General features: G+C 37.7%; 1 protein-coding gene and 3 non-coding genes across 4 annotated transcripts; 3 read left to right on the top strand and 1 right to left on the bottom strand.

The window, feature by feature from the left end:
- The first annotated feature begins 1,621 nt into the window (after positions 1-1,621).
- Positions 1,622-1,777, top strand: LOC113341066. Its single transcript, XR_003355761.1, has one exon. It is a non-coding gene; the product is annotated as a U4 spliceosomal RNA (small nuclear RNA).
- A 2,842-nt stretch (positions 1,778-4,619) lies between these two features.
- Positions 4,620-4,816, top strand: LOC113340998. The gene has a single exon (XR_003355713.1). It is a non-coding gene; the product is annotated as a U2 spliceosomal RNA (small nuclear RNA).
- A 954-nt stretch (positions 4,817-5,770) lies between these two features.
- On the top strand, positions 5,771-5,891 carry LOC113341256. The gene has a single exon (XR_003355844.1). It is a non-coding gene; the product is annotated as a U5 spliceosomal RNA (small nuclear RNA).
- Positions 5,892-7,315: 1,424 nt separating this feature from the next.
- LOC113284060 (monooxygenase 2-like) lies at positions 7,316-9,381 on the bottom strand. Its single transcript, XM_026533462.1, has 5 exons — positions 8,980-9,381; positions 8,808-8,870; positions 8,491-8,686; positions 8,163-8,394; positions 7,316-8,067 (listed from the first exon to the last, which is right to left on the bottom strand). Exons 1-5 carry the CDS (start codon positions 9,207-9,209, stop codon positions 7,484-7,486), a joined length of 1,305 nt encoding a protein of 434 aa, XP_026389247.1. The 5' UTR covers positions 9,210-9,381; the 3' UTR covers positions 7,316-7,483.
- Between the last annotated feature and the right edge of the window lie 6,788 nt (positions 9,382-16,169).

The following is a 16,169-nucleotide window of genomic DNA, read 5'->3' as shown; positions in this document are numbered from 1 at the left end:
ATAATGTAAAACCCGATGTAGAAAAAAGCTGCAAAAATAGTTAGTGAGCGCATAGCCGTCCCTGAGCCATGGTTACCAAGTCTTGGGCATCACGGCCAAAAGGGCACCAAATCGGTGAACTGTTCAAGGGAGTTTTTGTAAAACTATCAAAACAAAATTGGTGTATTGTGTAATTAGATAAACCATAATTGTGTAATTCTAGGCCTCATGTTAAGGCATGGTGGGAAGCTGTTTCATCTAGGCCAGCTCAATTTAATTATGGTTTAACACATCACACGAGCAGTACATGTTGAAAAAGGAACTCCATGTATCTTTAGGGGTGCCATGAGTTTGAGTTCTCTCCACAGAGAAGCATACGCACACAAAAACAACAAGAATTTCACACACTAACAGCTGGTGATCGCATTGCAGATAAATCATAATGATAACAAGAATGCATAACTAGACCACTTAATGTTCCAAATTCCCAATACTCATTTTGATTGTTGCGCATGGCAGAAGGCAAAAAACTACATAGTGTCTCACTTCTAATGTTCCAAATTCCCAATACTCATTTTGATTGTCGCGCGGCCCCTCTCAAATCTTAAAGCTAAACTTTGCTGCTTGTCTTTTGAGAAAATGCATCAGAAGCTGCTCCAGCTGAGCTAACAAGTGCTCCTGCAGAGCCTGCTGTTGCGTCTATCCCTCTACAATTGCAGTTGCACTTACAGACTCACATTAGAAGCATATTTCCTCTACAATTGCAGTGGAGAACCAAGGCGCGTCAATTGCTGGTTGAAAATTATCTTCAAACCCCCTCCATGGCATCAGTTTCTCAATGTTGTATGAAAAACCATGCTGATTTCTTTACTGATGGCATCACGAACCCAGCTCCATTTGTGGTCAGTAATTGGATTTCTAGATGATTTAGTGATTGAAGTTGTTACCAATATTCTTTATAGTCCTCTACTCGCTACTGGTTTAACCAATTAGATAAGATTTAAGAATGTTTTTGGAGTGGTTCAATGTATACAAGATCTGACACCAATTGTCTGTAATAGATATCTTAGATCAACTCTTAGGCGTTTATCTAAAATGCTGTTTTAATACACTAGGGGCTAGAGATCTATTTCCAAGGTGTCCATTTATGGTGAGAATATGTAGAAAACTCCAGCATCACCTCCAACTCTGCAATCTCCATCGAATTCAACTAACTGTAACTTAGATATAGAAACTAGGTGACTGTAAACCAACAACACCAATGGAAACTTAGATACACTAAGTATCTTAGAACCAATCCATTTTCAGCTAGGATTCTATTGAAAAACATTCCCCCGCATATTCAAACACTGAAATTCATATAGTTAAGTAAATCGAACTTCCTCATAAACCACTTGTTTCTAGTAACTCCAACCATGAGTAACTAATGGGGATTTTTCTAACTTCATCGTGAACTATTTGTGGCTAACTACTTTCACATGAAGAACCAAATTAAAATTAAATCCTTTTACAGCTGAAGGAGAATCCACATTTTCTTCATTTTTTGATGTGAATAACAAAGTTTAGTCCCACATTTTTCAAGACAGAGTTAAAGATGCGAAAATGAAGCTATAAAATGCAGTTGATGCAGGTCTCAAAATTCATCTTTGCGCTTGGGGCAATGACGCAGCTAATGAGGTAATAACCGAGGCGCGTCAATTGCTGGTTGAAAACTATTTCCAAACCCCCTCCTCGGCCTTGGGTCTCTCAGGGCCGTCGAGAATTTCTGGAAGGGCTCCCTCTAATCAAGGGTAAAGCCCTACAAAACTCTAAACTAAATTTTATCTTCTGCGTGCTAGGTTTGAGCTGCAGTCCGGTCCAAATCCTTTAGCTATAAAAGCTTGTATTGAGATAATGAAATTGTTATCCATGGTCCATCTGTCTGGCAATAGTGAAATTAGAAGCATCAGTTGGATGGAATAGCGAAAATTATCAGGTAACACAAAGGGCACCTTGAGCGCAGCGGTAACCCCAATGTTCCACTCTAATACCTGATTCACCGTGGGTGTTCAGGTGCACAAGTACAATGAACTGGGCATGGTAGGCTAATTTGCAAGTACAATGAACTGGGCATGGTAGGCTAATTTTCCAAAACTTGCTCAGCTTCAGCAAGGCCAATGATGAAACAGAAAGAAAATAGAACTCCGTTTTTTCGTTATTTTTCTTCTTCTTATCATATCACAGTTGCTAGAAAGTATGAACATCAGAAATATATTGAAATCACCGGCTAAAAGCTATTATTTCCTCTTCTGTTTTTCTTGTACAGCATTTGTCATAAACAAACGAAAATTGAAGGACATTGTAAATTCTATCAAAAACTAGCAAACTATGTATAGCACAGTATGGGAGAGGCTCACTAACCAGTGTGCACTCATTGGATGTATTTAGGGAAAGAGGGAAAGAGCGTACACTCCAGTATCAATAAGGTCCTCAATGTTGTGAAGGGATTCCTCTTCTGCGCCTAGCATGAAGATAGCACGAGCCTCTGCTTTCTTGGCCAATCTTGCTGCTAAGTTCATGGGAAGTTTTGGGGAATCGAGGCTTCTTAATATCTGACGGTATAGAGAAAGGACTCGTCCTCTATTCTTTGCCAAGTCCTTGGTTGTTGCCCATATCAGACCCTTAGCCATATTCCCTAGCATCAATGAAATAGCTGTCTTCTCTTTGTAAATCAAGATGTTTGATGTCTTCCACCACTGTACGCAAATCAACCACTTGTCAGTCTGCATATGGATTTTTATTATATATCTAAAGTTAACATATTTCCAGAGTTTGGTCTAATCTACAGTTGGATTCTAGAGCACAATTAAATGCAAACAAAGCAAGCTTATTAAGTTGAATAGTTCTGCATCGGTTTATTCACTACTAATTAATAAGATGCGGATAATTCTTCTTCCATATCTTGCCTGGGAATTAGAAATATAAGAGAAACAGCTCATACAACTTCTGCAAAATCTAGATCCAAAATGAGAGCATAGAGAAACACAACTACAGCCCTGACTAAGGCTTTTACAATCAATCTATCATTGTCAAAGACAAGCAAGCAAATAAAACATGGCAAAGGAAACCAGTTAAGTTGTTGACTAACAAGGTACATAGATTCATTCAAGCAGCTCACACTTAACTAGCACATGATGAAGGTCAGCTACCTAAAACTGCATTTACCCTCGGGACAAATTTGTTTCAATTACTTAAACTTTTCAAAAATTGCATAACATGATTTCTTTGTTTTGATAGATCTCATTCATCAAGTGAACGCATATGGAAGGAAGTGTGTATAATTCCAATGATGGCAGTTTTTTCAAACACATGAAGATTTAATGAGACCCAATTCTTAGAAAACCCCGAACCCCAAACTACTCAAAAACAAACAATTAAAAGACACTAATCAAAACAGGCTGTATCATCAATCATCATCTCAAAATAACTAGGAGGATTAGAAAATGAATGGTGTACCTATCAATAGAGATCCACCACCACCACCAAAGATATCTTCAAGCTCCTCCCTTAAGTTTGTGTCTATCTTTCTACTGATGAGGAAGAAGAAGAACCAAGATTTCACTTCGCCGGAAGAAAGGTAAAAAGAAAAAGAAAAAAGCTTATATTACAACTAGTCTAGACGCACGCGCGATGCGCCTTCCATTCCATTCCAACTAAAATTAAACTTTCCATTTAATAGTTCTTCAATCATAAATACCCATTTACACAAAATGGTTGGTATAACATTTTCTCTCGTTTCTTTACCAGTCAAATTCTCTTACTGTGGTTATTGGTATAACTTAAATACCCATTAAGTTTAAGAAATTAAGAAACATTTTGCAGCATATAAACGAACTGTCATGGGTTCCATAAGCACATCCCATTCAGGAAATGTGCCCGATTAGAATTAAAAGTAGTGCTTGTAAAATTAGGAGAACATACATGAACCAATAACCAAAATATTATGAAGTTGAGTACTCGAGCTAAACTTAAAAGAAACACGACAAATTCATACTTTCTTGAACTGTTTGCTAAGACTCAATGAGTTTGAGAACCAGTCTTTCTTGTCTCACCACTAAGATATTCAACTGCGATTTTCTTAGATTTCACACAACACAAATTAAGGTGCCAACTGAGACACCCAAATCAATTTTTTCATTGAGATATTTTGTCGAACAGTCGCAGTTCATGTAACAGACACTGTATTTTACACAGTTGAACCATTACATCTAAACCCATTCGAAATTTCAAGAAAACCCATTCAAATTTTGGGACGGTTACCCTCAGTGAATGCTAAATTTTTAAAAATAGTGTAAAAGAAAACAAATCAAAATGTAGCAATATCTGTATTAGTTTGCCAACTACTCACAATCAAGAAGCATCAAGGAAGCAGAAAATTGTGCTTACCGCTAAAGCCCATATTCGTTGCCAACTCTTATTTTAGTATGTTCCAATGACGCTGTGAGAGGATAGAAAATTATAAGGTTCCATCAAGCCAGTTAGATACTAAAACATCGGCGCTAACGGCAGCAAACTAAACATTTAGTCCCACATAGACTAGTCAAGAGTAGAGGAACTGAAGCAAGAGAATATAAAAACAGGAGATTAAGCTTTGAAGAAGCATACCTTTCTCGGCCTTTTGGCTGAGATCAAGTGTAGTATCTGTTCTTATCAGTTTTATATCTGATATGTGAGCCATCGGCTCACACGATACTAAATTTATTTTTTCCATGGCGGAGTTCCCACCACAGCAGCTTGCTGCTGGGGTTCTCAAGCGTCGCCCTTGCGTTGCACTACTGCAATATGAAAGCCAGTCTTTTGCATATGCAGTTTTGAATTTGCAAGATGGCATCTGTTCAGCTCAAGTTGCAGTTTCAGATTTCGCAAGATGGTAACTGAAAATTTGAGCTTTTGCCTCATTCTCATACTAGATTTCTGCTTGTCAGTAACACCTTATTACCTCCAACTGTAACTGTACAATCAATGTTGTACAGTCGATCTAGTAACAAGTTCAGCTCAAATTGCTGTTTCTAAATTTTTTAGAGGGCCTAGTCTAAAGCTTAAGAGTAGCTAGGCGGTCTAAAGCGGTAATACCCAAGGCGCGCCAATTGATGGGGAAGTTCCCATCACAGTAGCTATGCGGTAACAGCCACTGCCCAATTCATTCAACTAATCTTGTCTCTTATCAATGGAATGCATCAGTTAGCTATGGTTGAGCTGGTGGTACAGCAGCTGCGATATAATACCCAGCTGTTCCATTGACAGATTTATATTGAACCTTCAGGCCGCTGGAGCGAATCTTGCACCGTGGCTTTCTCTTCATCGAACATTGCAGCTAGGTTTTGCTTTTTGGCTACTGAATTGAGTCAGGAAGGGTGGTACTTGCACAAAACCATCGATTTTTTATTCTATTCATCACCCTGAAGATAAAGATAAGATACTTTTTGGAAGCAGTATCTTGATACTGCATAATCATTTTACTCAAAAGCTCATATCATTGACAGAAAGCTCAAATGCTTTCGTATGCTTGAGGTGTTGGGCGTAATCTTTGTGATTGGAGTGTATACTGGAGCCTTCTAACAAAATGATGAAGGTAACCTTTCCTTTCCATTCTCCCTGGAAACAGAATGACTAGAAATAAACCTTGGACTATCTAGTAACTTTAAATCTCAGTTGAAGTGAAAAGTAATTAGTCCCACACGTATTAGAAATCACAGCTCTACTCAAAATGCTCTATATAAAACTAGCACTTGACTCTGCCGAATGATTCACGCAGCCGTGCGGTAAGCACAGAGCGAACTATTCTTTCGCCTTTTAAAAAAGAATACCGTGTGCTTGCCGTTTTATAAGCTTAGTTGGATAAACGTTTTAGTCTCTATGGCTTGGATAAACAAACGTTAGCAGCATGTGCACATTCTTGGCAACCTTAACAGGGAAAAATATTCAATTACTAGGCGAAAAGATTGCCTCTGAAGCTTAATGTCTCAGCAACAGTTCATGGTATATACTTCACGGGAGTAACGCTGTATTTTTCCTTGTTTTTGTGCACTTTATCCTTGTTTTTATGCCATTACAGTCGCTCGAGAAATAGAAATACATGACAATGGACAAGGGCACGGCACACACACCATTGTGTATGCTGACAAAACAATACCATTACCATGACCGTCTGAGCTACATTCCCAATTTCTGAGAGCGAAAAACCTATATCACATCATATTAGTCTGTTTCTGAAGAGATGCAATTACATAAACTTGGAATTCCATTTGCACCGCAGTGTGATCATGAGTTTTCAATGATTTTTATAACAAAATTACGATGAAAGAATCATACCAAAACATGAGTATGCTTCGGTGAAAACATTAAAGTCGGAAACCGTAGTTTTTATAAGTTACATTTCAACCATTTGAGATTGTTTTGGAGGCATCTCTTTCATGCACCAACTTCATCCGCTAGTAAAGAAAAGAGAAATTGGGATTGGATTATTGATGAAAAATGGCATAAAGAAAAGTTAAAACATATGGCTATCTAGTCATTTTTTTTTCTTTCCGTGACAATGTGGAATCCTGACTCAACATAGGGATCCAACGAAAGAAAAATATATTTTGTTGGTCCTATGATGATTGAGTCAGGATTCTTGATCGAAACTTCCAAAAGTTGACACTAGTAAAAAAATCATCAAAATGATTGAGCTCTATTCTCAAATGCTTGGATTGCTCTTGATTCGCTCACAAACTTACTTCTATCTACAAACCTTACAATAGGTAATTCATTCAAATTAACCCTCTCGATAATTTCCTTATGTATTTCATTGGCACTTGCCTAGCTCTCTCAAGAGTCGGCATCAGTAAGTGCAATTTTCTGGAGTTGGACACCATGACGGCATGACCAAAATCCAGTAATAAGTGAAGTATATACCGAAACAGTTCATGGTATATACTTCACGGGAGTAATGCTATATTTTCCTATCCTTGAAAAAAGATGACAAAAAAGGGGCATCGATCCCCATACCTCTCGCATACTAAGCGAGCGCTCTACCATCTGAGCTACATCCCCAACATGCCAAACTTGCAGCTTAACAAATTCAGATTTCGCTTCTTTCGTTTGGCATAACAAACGACTTTACTTTAGTGCTGCACCATCACTGAGACCAAGGTGCATTGCATCACCAGCTACAATTTGATATATCAAAGGGGAAAAAACTTGAGTCTACTAAACTCATTCCATTAAATTAACAAAACAATTGTACTCTGTAGTTCAAGGTTACATTGCTAGATATATCAGGGGGAAATTAGCCAGAAGACTAACAACTGCTATGTGCTTTAAATAAAAAAATCACATTTCTAAAAATGATATATTACAAATACAAATCAAACATACAAAATAATTAACGTCCGTGAGAAATACAATAATGCTTGCAATGAGCTTATTCAGCGTCGTAACAAAGAATTGTTGATATTTACTTTCAATTTATAACCGCACAACATCAATTTCCACACGAAGTTGAACCAGTAGGTAACTTTCCACAATCATACTGCACCAAACCAACTAACCGGCGGAATCCTATGTTATAAAATACCGTATCTCGAACAAACTTCGTCAACCATCCTACAACTCTTGATGATGAGATTATACCAACACCACCACCACCTTGTTGAACCCAACCAGAAATGTACGAACCAGTAATCAACCCAGCAGTTCTAAATCTCCTCTCCTTGACATACATTCCTATTTCAACCTCTAAATCCTCCTGTGATAGCATTCCACCATTTCTGATAAACGAATTTCCTATATGGCGGCCCAACACCACTGCGTCTTCTAATGCGGAACAACCACCTTGACCAAGGTCTGGTGTCATTGGGTGCATTGCATCACCTGCTACAGTAATTGTGCCGTTTGAAACTTTACCAAAAAGAAGATCCCATGGGTATCTGAATTGTAGGGGTCCCCATGATAAACTTGGCATATAAGCATGTTGTATAACATCTTTGACAAGTTGTGCAGAATCAGGTACTTTCTCTAACATTGTCTTCTGTATGATTTTTGGGTCTCCTTTAGCCATCTCTTCCTCTATGTATGGGAAAAACAAAAAAGTTCGACGAGTAAAGATTAACATCAACATAAAAGGTTCTGAAAAGTCCACATTGTTTTAGTCATGATTTTACCTGCACTGGGGGTGGATTGATAAGTCATGAACCAGAAGACGTCAGTGTTGGTATTTGGCATGATACCAAATCTACGACCTTCTCCAACAAATTGCTGAACTTCATGTTTCAATCCATGACCTTCAGGAAACACTCCTAATCCACGCACGGCATACCGACCTGAATAAACCGGTGCTTTAAGCCCCAACCACTTTGCCACCACAGAATGCACACCATCGCACCCTATTAAAACCTGTCGAATCAATGGAATTAAAAGTTTAGCATCAACAAATCCATGGAAAAAATATACTGCCGTCTTTGGTTTCAAATATAAGAAGTAGTATCTGACCTTGGTATTGATAGTAGTCCCATCTTCTAGATGAACGAATACCCCAAATGAATCTGCATCATTATGTGTTTTAGTTTTTTCGATTGAGCGAAGCCTCGATGAGTAACGGACTGTATCAGTTGGTAGTTCTTCTGACAGAGCTTCAAGTAAAGCTCTCCTATGCACAGACCTAGGTCCTCTTGCCAACCACTCATCCCTACATTTACCAATTGCAACTTCAATTGTTAGATACAAATATCCTGGACACAATCCTATTGTGGCTTCAATTACTAGCTACAGAACAAAAGAATGTATAAATAAAACTTGGATCAACATACCCTTCATCAGTTGTAAACACAACCTCTTGGGTAACTCCACTTGCAACATTAGTAACTTCTCCCCTAAAAAATTAAAAACAAAAACCAAATTTAGCAACACATAATCAAAGTTTAGATCACTAAAAAGGCAAAATCATGGAAGATTACAGAGAGGGTTTGTATGAATAATTACCTTTTGAAAGGTTTGTAAACAGAAGTAAGTTTGTCAGCAACACCAAGTGCTTCAAGAGCAATCCAAGCATTTGGGAAAAGAGTTAGAGAACCACCAGTTACTCTCAGCTCATTTGCTCTTTCTAATACTAAACTTTTCACTCCAACTCTCTTTAATGCTAAGGCTGTTGCTAAACCTGCAACTCCTCCTCCTACTATCACCACTTCTTCTCTCATCACAACATTTTCCATCTCTTGCTAATGATAATATTCTTGATATCTCTCAGTTTCTCTGCTTCTAATGATATTCTTGAATTTCTAATTTGTTTCTCAGTCTCTTGTTTCAACTGTGGAAGTTTAATTGAGTTGTACTAATTTATATAACAGTACTAGTTTAAGATGATTAATTCATTATTTAATCACATGTTTGTGTACTTTTTGAAGCTTCCGGTGCAAGGAGAGTGATTGACCGAGGATACTTGGTCATTACGGGACTTGACTCTCTAGATTCTCCATTCTAATTTTGAATGATAAAATCATTGAAAAGTCGTCACTCAGGTCCCAAATGGAATCCCAAAGCTACACTTTTTGATATAAAATTGTCTAGCGTTTTCGATCTATTCAATTATTAAAGAAAATGAGACAACCACTGAGTGAAGCACCCACCACGTTACCTGTTATGCAAGTAGTCAAAGCAGGGATGAGCAGCGTGAGCGGTGACGTCTTTCTAGATGGCATTTTTATGTAAAAGTCCAAAATATTATTACTTTTACCCCAAAAAAGTTATCCACCAGTAACTGTACATTTACATGATTCAAACAGTAAAAAGAAGTTATGTGAAACCCAAAATGTTAGTACATTTTCTTTACTTTTACCCCGAAAAAGTTATCCAGCCGGAACTGTACAATTACATGATTCCCATAGTAAAAAAAAACATTTTTTTTTCTAAAACAAACCAATGCAATAAGAAAGGAAAGATTTACAAACAACATTCAAGTTCACCTTCCCACAGTGAATGTTCAAAAAAGAAGGAAAGGAGAGCCAAACATCTTTAAGCAGGTTTTTTCTAACCCGACGAGCAAGCCGATCAGCTAGAGAATTATTACACCGTTTTAAATACAAAAGCTTAAAAGCGATATTGCTATCTAAAGAAATGCTACACCGATTCAGAAGATCCACACTTCTCAGTTGACATCAGTGGAGGCAGCATTCACAAAATTGACCAGATGGAGACAATCACTAAGGAAGATGACTTTTTGCAGATTCATCTCTTCTGCCCAAGAGATTGCCAAAATTAGAGCAGCAGCTTCAGCACCTACTGCATCTGGAATCCACCCAAAGTCCGAGCGAGAACAGATTACATTCCCTGTAAGATCACAACAAATAACGCCAGAACCCATCTTAAAATCTTTGAAAAACCCATCCACAAACATTATGTGATCCACATCAGCTATATGGGTTTTAACAGAACTACAAATAGGATTACTACTAGAACTATAACCACAGTTGGGAGAAATATAAGAGTTAATCATTCTGCTAATGTCCATAAGAGTGCGATTCAAAACAAAATTGGCATTCTTGAATAAGACATCGCATCTCAATTTCCAGATGCACCACATCACCACAAAAGCAATACTAGGCCAGGAAACATTGAAGGGAGAAGCACCCAATTTAGTATCATGCCAAAATATGAAGAGATCATCTAACCACTCAACATCAACAGAAATAAGATGAAGAAGAGAAAGCCCAGACCAAATGGAAATAGCCACCGGAAAGTTAATGAAAAGGTGCATAACAATTTCTTCATGCAAGTGACAGAGAGGACAATAAACATACACATTAGGATTATAACACTACAATAAAGAGTTAACTGGCAGCATATACACAAAGATTTTCCAAAGGAAGAATTTAATCTTTGGAAGACAACCAATGCTCCAAACCTTTCTCCAGAAGGAGGCATCCTCAGAGGACGAAATATCATTAATATAGACTCTATAAGCAGATTTTATAGAAAACTTACCAGAAGAAGTATGCGCCCACATAAGCGAATTACTAAGAGAAGAATTTAAGGGGATAGACCTAATTGTATTGACTTCATCAGGAGAAAATAAATCGTTCAAAAGAGCAATATTCCAGTAGCTAAGAGAGTTGTCTAAAAGATCCTTGACATAAGTAAAGTTACCATGAATAGGATTCTGCGAAGTAGGAGGAACAAAATATCCAGGGATCCAATTTGAATTCCAAATGTAAGTATTAGCACCATTATTAATTTTAACTATAATATTAGCTTTAATAAACCGTTACCCATTAACAATGCCCTTCCAAATCCAAGAAGAAGTATTAGCAGCCTTGACAATTTCTAAGAGATTCTGATTAGGAAAATATTTATTTTTTAAGAAGGAGAACATCAAGGAATTAGGAAATTTTAAAAGTCTCCAGCCAATCTTACAGATAAAAACTCTATTAATAGCATGGGAGTTCCTAATGCCTAAATCACCACTAGATTTTTATTTACCAATGTCCCCCCAAGAACGAAAATAAGCGGCATGCTTCGGATTCTTTTTAGACCACCAGAAAGTACGTTGAATAGCATCAATCTTAGCAGTAACGGTTTTAGGCAGAGGAAAGCAAGCCATGTGATATATGGATAGACTAGAAAGGACATGTTTAGTCACTATAGTACGACCAACAATGTTTAAATTGAATTTCTTAGAAGCATTCAACCTAGCATAAAAATTGTCTATTAAAAAACCAAAAGAGTTGGTCTTGTTCTTGCCAATGAATAATGGGGTTCCTAAGTATTTCTCGGAATTGCACAGAAATTTCATGTGAAGAGCTTTAGACAAAAGCTTAACATGTCTATGATGCATTTTACTACTAGTTACAAAGCCCATTTAGCCTGACCTGATGCCTTTGCAAACACATTAATCACCTTCAGAATGTTTTTGGCATAGGTGATAGAAGCTTTACAAAAAAGCATGCAATCATCTGCGAAAAACAAATGAGAAATCGAAGGACTGTTTTTATTGAATTTAAAACCTTGAAACAGTTTCTCCATCTCAGCATTGATAAACAATTGAGACAAAGCTTCCATGCAGAGAATGAAAATATATAGAGACAAACAGTCTCCCTGTCTAATGCCACGCGACGGAAAGAAAGTTTCCCTCGGAGAACCATTAACTAAAACATCATAAGACACCATACTGATGCACTGAAAAATCATGTTACACCAGTCTTGAGAGAAACCTAATTTTTTGAACACAACAAGGATGAATGACCATTCCAGCCTATCAAAGGCTTTTGAAAGGTCCAGCTTAATTGCTAAGTGGCCATTTTTTGAAGACTTTTTCTTTTTCTTAAAAGAATGCTGGATTTCATGGGTGATGATAATATTGTCCTGAATTTGACAATTAGCAACAAATGCAGACTGAAAAGGGGAAATAAGAGTGTCTAAAAGGGGTTTGAGTCTATTGGTTAAAATCTTAGAAATGATTTTATACACACAGTTTGCAAGACTAATCGGCCTAAAGTCATTAGGGGAGGAGGGATTCTTAGTTTTTGGAATCAAAGTGATAAAGGTAAAGTTTGACTGTTTAAGGAGAAACTTAGAAGTGAAATTTTTTTGAACATGAGGGATAACCTCAGAGTGCACAATGTCCCAATTGTCTCTAAAGAAACCAGGCGGAAAGCCATACGGCCCTGGCGAACTCCAAGGAGCCATCATATTAACTGTATCAATGATCTTTTGACCTGTAGGAATAACAGTTAAGGAGGAAGTGATGTCATCAGTAATGATAGGAGAAACAAAGAGCTTCATCGATGTCACTGGCACTTGGATTGGATAAGTTAAAAATCTTCTTAAAGTGGCTAGAGAGTAAACCAGTAACTTGAACTCTATCTTCTAGCCAATTACCCTGATCATCTCTAATAATATGAATGGTGCTAGACATGTTCCTAAGTTTCACAGTATTATGAAAGAAATGCGTATTTCTGTCATATTGAGTGAAATAGTTAATTCTAGACTTTTGTTTATAGAAACAGTATTCAATATCATACCAATAGTCCAACTGATTTGAGTAATTCATAATGTAGCTACCAATTTGAGCAGAATAAGGAAGCGCTTGCAGTTTTTCAAGTTCAGAGTTAAGTCTTGTTATGGTGGATTTAATGTGTCCAAAGGAATGAATATTCCATTGAATCCGGTCTTTCTTTACATGATGAAGTTTATTAACCACCACAAAAGAAGGAGACCCTACCACCTTGTGAGACCAAGACTTACTTAACGTACCTTTAAAGTCATGACTAAGTTGCCAGCATTGGAAGAATTTATAATGAATATTGACAAACTTCTCATAGTGAAAACATTTAACCAAAAGAGGGCAGTGGTCTGGATAGATTCTTCATAAATTAGTAACCCTAGTATGAGGAAGAGCAGAGACCCATTTATCATTCATAAAACTTCTATCTAGTTTCTCGAAAATCAAGTCCACTGGATTTCTAAATCTTCTATTACACCAAGTGAAGGGATTACCAAAGGAAAAAACTTCATTCATGTTCATCCTAAGAAGATGTTCTTTAATAAAATTAGGAGGAAAAGAGTGAGAAGCATTGCCTCCTTGTTTCTCAGGACTATGCAGAATAAAGTTAAAGTCACCAACTAAAAGCCAAGGGTTGTTATTATTTTCAAACATGTCATTCAAAAAGTTCTACTGATTCTTCATGCCACAGGAAGTAAGAGAGCCATAAATGAATGAGACCACACAGTTCTTAGTGATAGGGGTAATGTCACAAATAATGTGTATCATGTTTAATGAGCAACCTAAGACCTCAATATTCAAATTTTTATAAAACCCAAAAGCCAGACCTCTTGATTTTCCAACAGCAGGAATAAAAAACCAAGAATCAAAAGGGAGATGGTGAGTATACTTCCTAACTGTATCAGGATCAACCATTGTTTCGAGAATACAAACACAGTCTAGTATATATTTCCTAACTAGATTAAATAAATCTCTCCATTTTTTGTCTGAACAACAATCATTAATATTCCAGCATAAGAACTTCATGATTGCAAACAAAAAGAACTAGCAAACAATCTCAAAATATAAAGAACAATAAGGAGTAACAGGAGGGAACTAAAAAATAAACAGACACGAGAGCTACGAAAACCAACAAAAATGAGAAAGAATGCTTACAAGATCATGAGAATTAAAGGCATCTGCAGCCATAGAGTCTGAATCCAACATCATGAGATTGATTTCTTTTTCAAATTATTCATCGGAGACAACTGGCTCAGGAGGAAGAGTCGCTAAAGGTGTTGGCTCAAGAATAATAGGGTCATCAACGTTAACAGTTATACAAAAAGCGTTCATATTATCATCTTCAGGCAAAATGGGACCAAAGGAAGCTGAGGCAAAGTTAAGCTTAGAACCAGAGCTGAAAGCAAAGCCCGAAGAAGACACCACTGTTTGAGAAAAGGAAGAGCACGAAGAAATCCAAAAAACATTCCCACCTGAACCATCCATCGAAGAAGATTCTCCTACTGACCCAATCTTAAAGGAGATATCTGCAGGGGGACTGAAAGAGGGAACATAAGATGCAGCAGGCCATCCAGGAGTAGGCATGAATACGAAGGATGAGTTCTCCGCAGAATGGTCATTAGGGTTACAATCAAACTCAGTCCTAGGCCTTTTTCCTTTTCTATCAAAAGGCGATAAGATTTGGTGATCAGAAGAGGCTGAAGGACGGGATGAGGAGATACCCGTACTAGAAGGTTCCCTAATGGTCAAAGCCAAAACAACAGGCATAACTGAAGCAAAAGAACGAGATGAGAGAGAAGAGCTCCTATTACCTAAAGCACCAGCAGGCTGAAGGCTGGCCGAAAATGCCGAAGGCTTAGACTGAGAGTGAAAGGAAGTAATATCAGAGACACGAGAACCATTAGCAGTAGGAGCACCAGTGACTTGATTCATCCTCAAAGTGGAGACTGCAACATGAGTAACTCTAGGAGAAGGTCTCGGCATAGCTCTGATGAAGATTTGATATTGAATCTCTCGGCATCTAATTTCATCATGGATTAACACAAAACAACACTTGCAAGTACGGAAAGGAAGCCGAGGGTAAAAACCAGACATATAAAAAGTCTTACTTGTAGTATTAATAACTACCTTCCTAGTCAATGGTGAGTTGAGAGGAACCATCAACTTAACTTCAAACCTGTTACCAACTGCAGATTCAACATTGACAAATTCTCCAATTGGTCCATGACTTCTCGCGCCCTTCCTTTATTAACCAGATCAGAAGGAATAGTAACTTGAACTGGCATAAGTGTTTTTTCCCAAACCAGATCAAAGATATCCTCCAACTTGTTCAAGGGTTGCACTGCAAAAAGCTGACCAAACAATAAGGTAGGTCGAGCAGAAAAAGCAATATCCCAATCCTTACTACTCTTAAACATGACTGCAAAAAGGTTCGGATACGGCATTCCTTGCATAAAAGGTTTTGCAAGCTTAAAACCAGCAGAGTTAATGGGCCGGATCCTATTAAGGTTGTGTGATGAGTCCTAAAAAGTGCATATTTCTATATATTTTTCTTGGCATTTAACTCATCTTTTGTGCATTAATTCTACATTTTATCCCATATTCTGTATTTTCTTTGTTTTCAAGAATAAATATTTTTATTAATTAATTTTGCATTTTTAGGTAATAAATAAAGTTAGATGAATTGCGGAGCGGAAAAAAGCAGAAAAGTAGTGAAAAGCCGGGAGAAATTACGCAAGGAAGCCGCGAAGAATGTTGTGCGCAAGACCAAAAGGCTAGAACTGGGCTTGAAGAGGAAGAATTGTTCTTAAAGAAGATATGGGCTTGGCATACCCAAGGCCCAAAACCCTCACCCAAACCCATTTCCAATATCCATACCCGCCTTCATATTCAGCCGTCGGATTGGATCATCTCAGCATCGTACGGTCGCTTCATCATAGTGCATCAAAATCTGAAGATCCTGAAAAACACTATAGCACCTAACTCCATCTTGAGCCGTCAGTTTCGTTGCACTTCCGCATCCAACGGTCGCTCCTCGCTTCCTTCCATCTAGTCGTTAGATCGATCCATCATCTCCACATCCCACGGCTCATCCTCGATGTTCATCCAATTTGCTACAACCGCTCAACACCCGAGTACCCAATACCTATACCCTAACCCAAACACACCCTAACCC

This window comes from Papaver somniferum, chromosome 1, assembly GCF_003573695.1.
Source record: "Papaver somniferum cultivar HN1 chromosome 1, ASM357369v1, whole genome shotgun sequence".
Taxonomy (NCBI): Eukaryota; Viridiplantae; Streptophyta; class Magnoliopsida; order Ranunculales; family Papaveraceae; genus Papaver; species Papaver somniferum.
The sequence above is the reverse complement of the archived record's forward strand: the minus strand, read 5'-3'. Positions and strand labels throughout refer to the sequence as shown.

Coding starts and splice junctions, on each gene's coding strand:
- LOC113284060 (XM_026533462.1), bottom strand. CDS start 9,209: ATGGAAAATGTTGTGATGAGAGAAGAAGTGGTGATAGTAGGAGGAGGA. Junction 8,871..8,979: donor GTTTACAAACCTTTCAAAAG/GTAATTATTCAT, acceptor TTAATTTTTTAG/GGGAGAAGTTACTAATGTTG. Junction 8,068..8,162: donor TCAATCCACCCCCAGTGCAG/GTAAAATCATGA, acceptor TCCCATACATAG/AGGAAGAGATGGCTAAAGGA.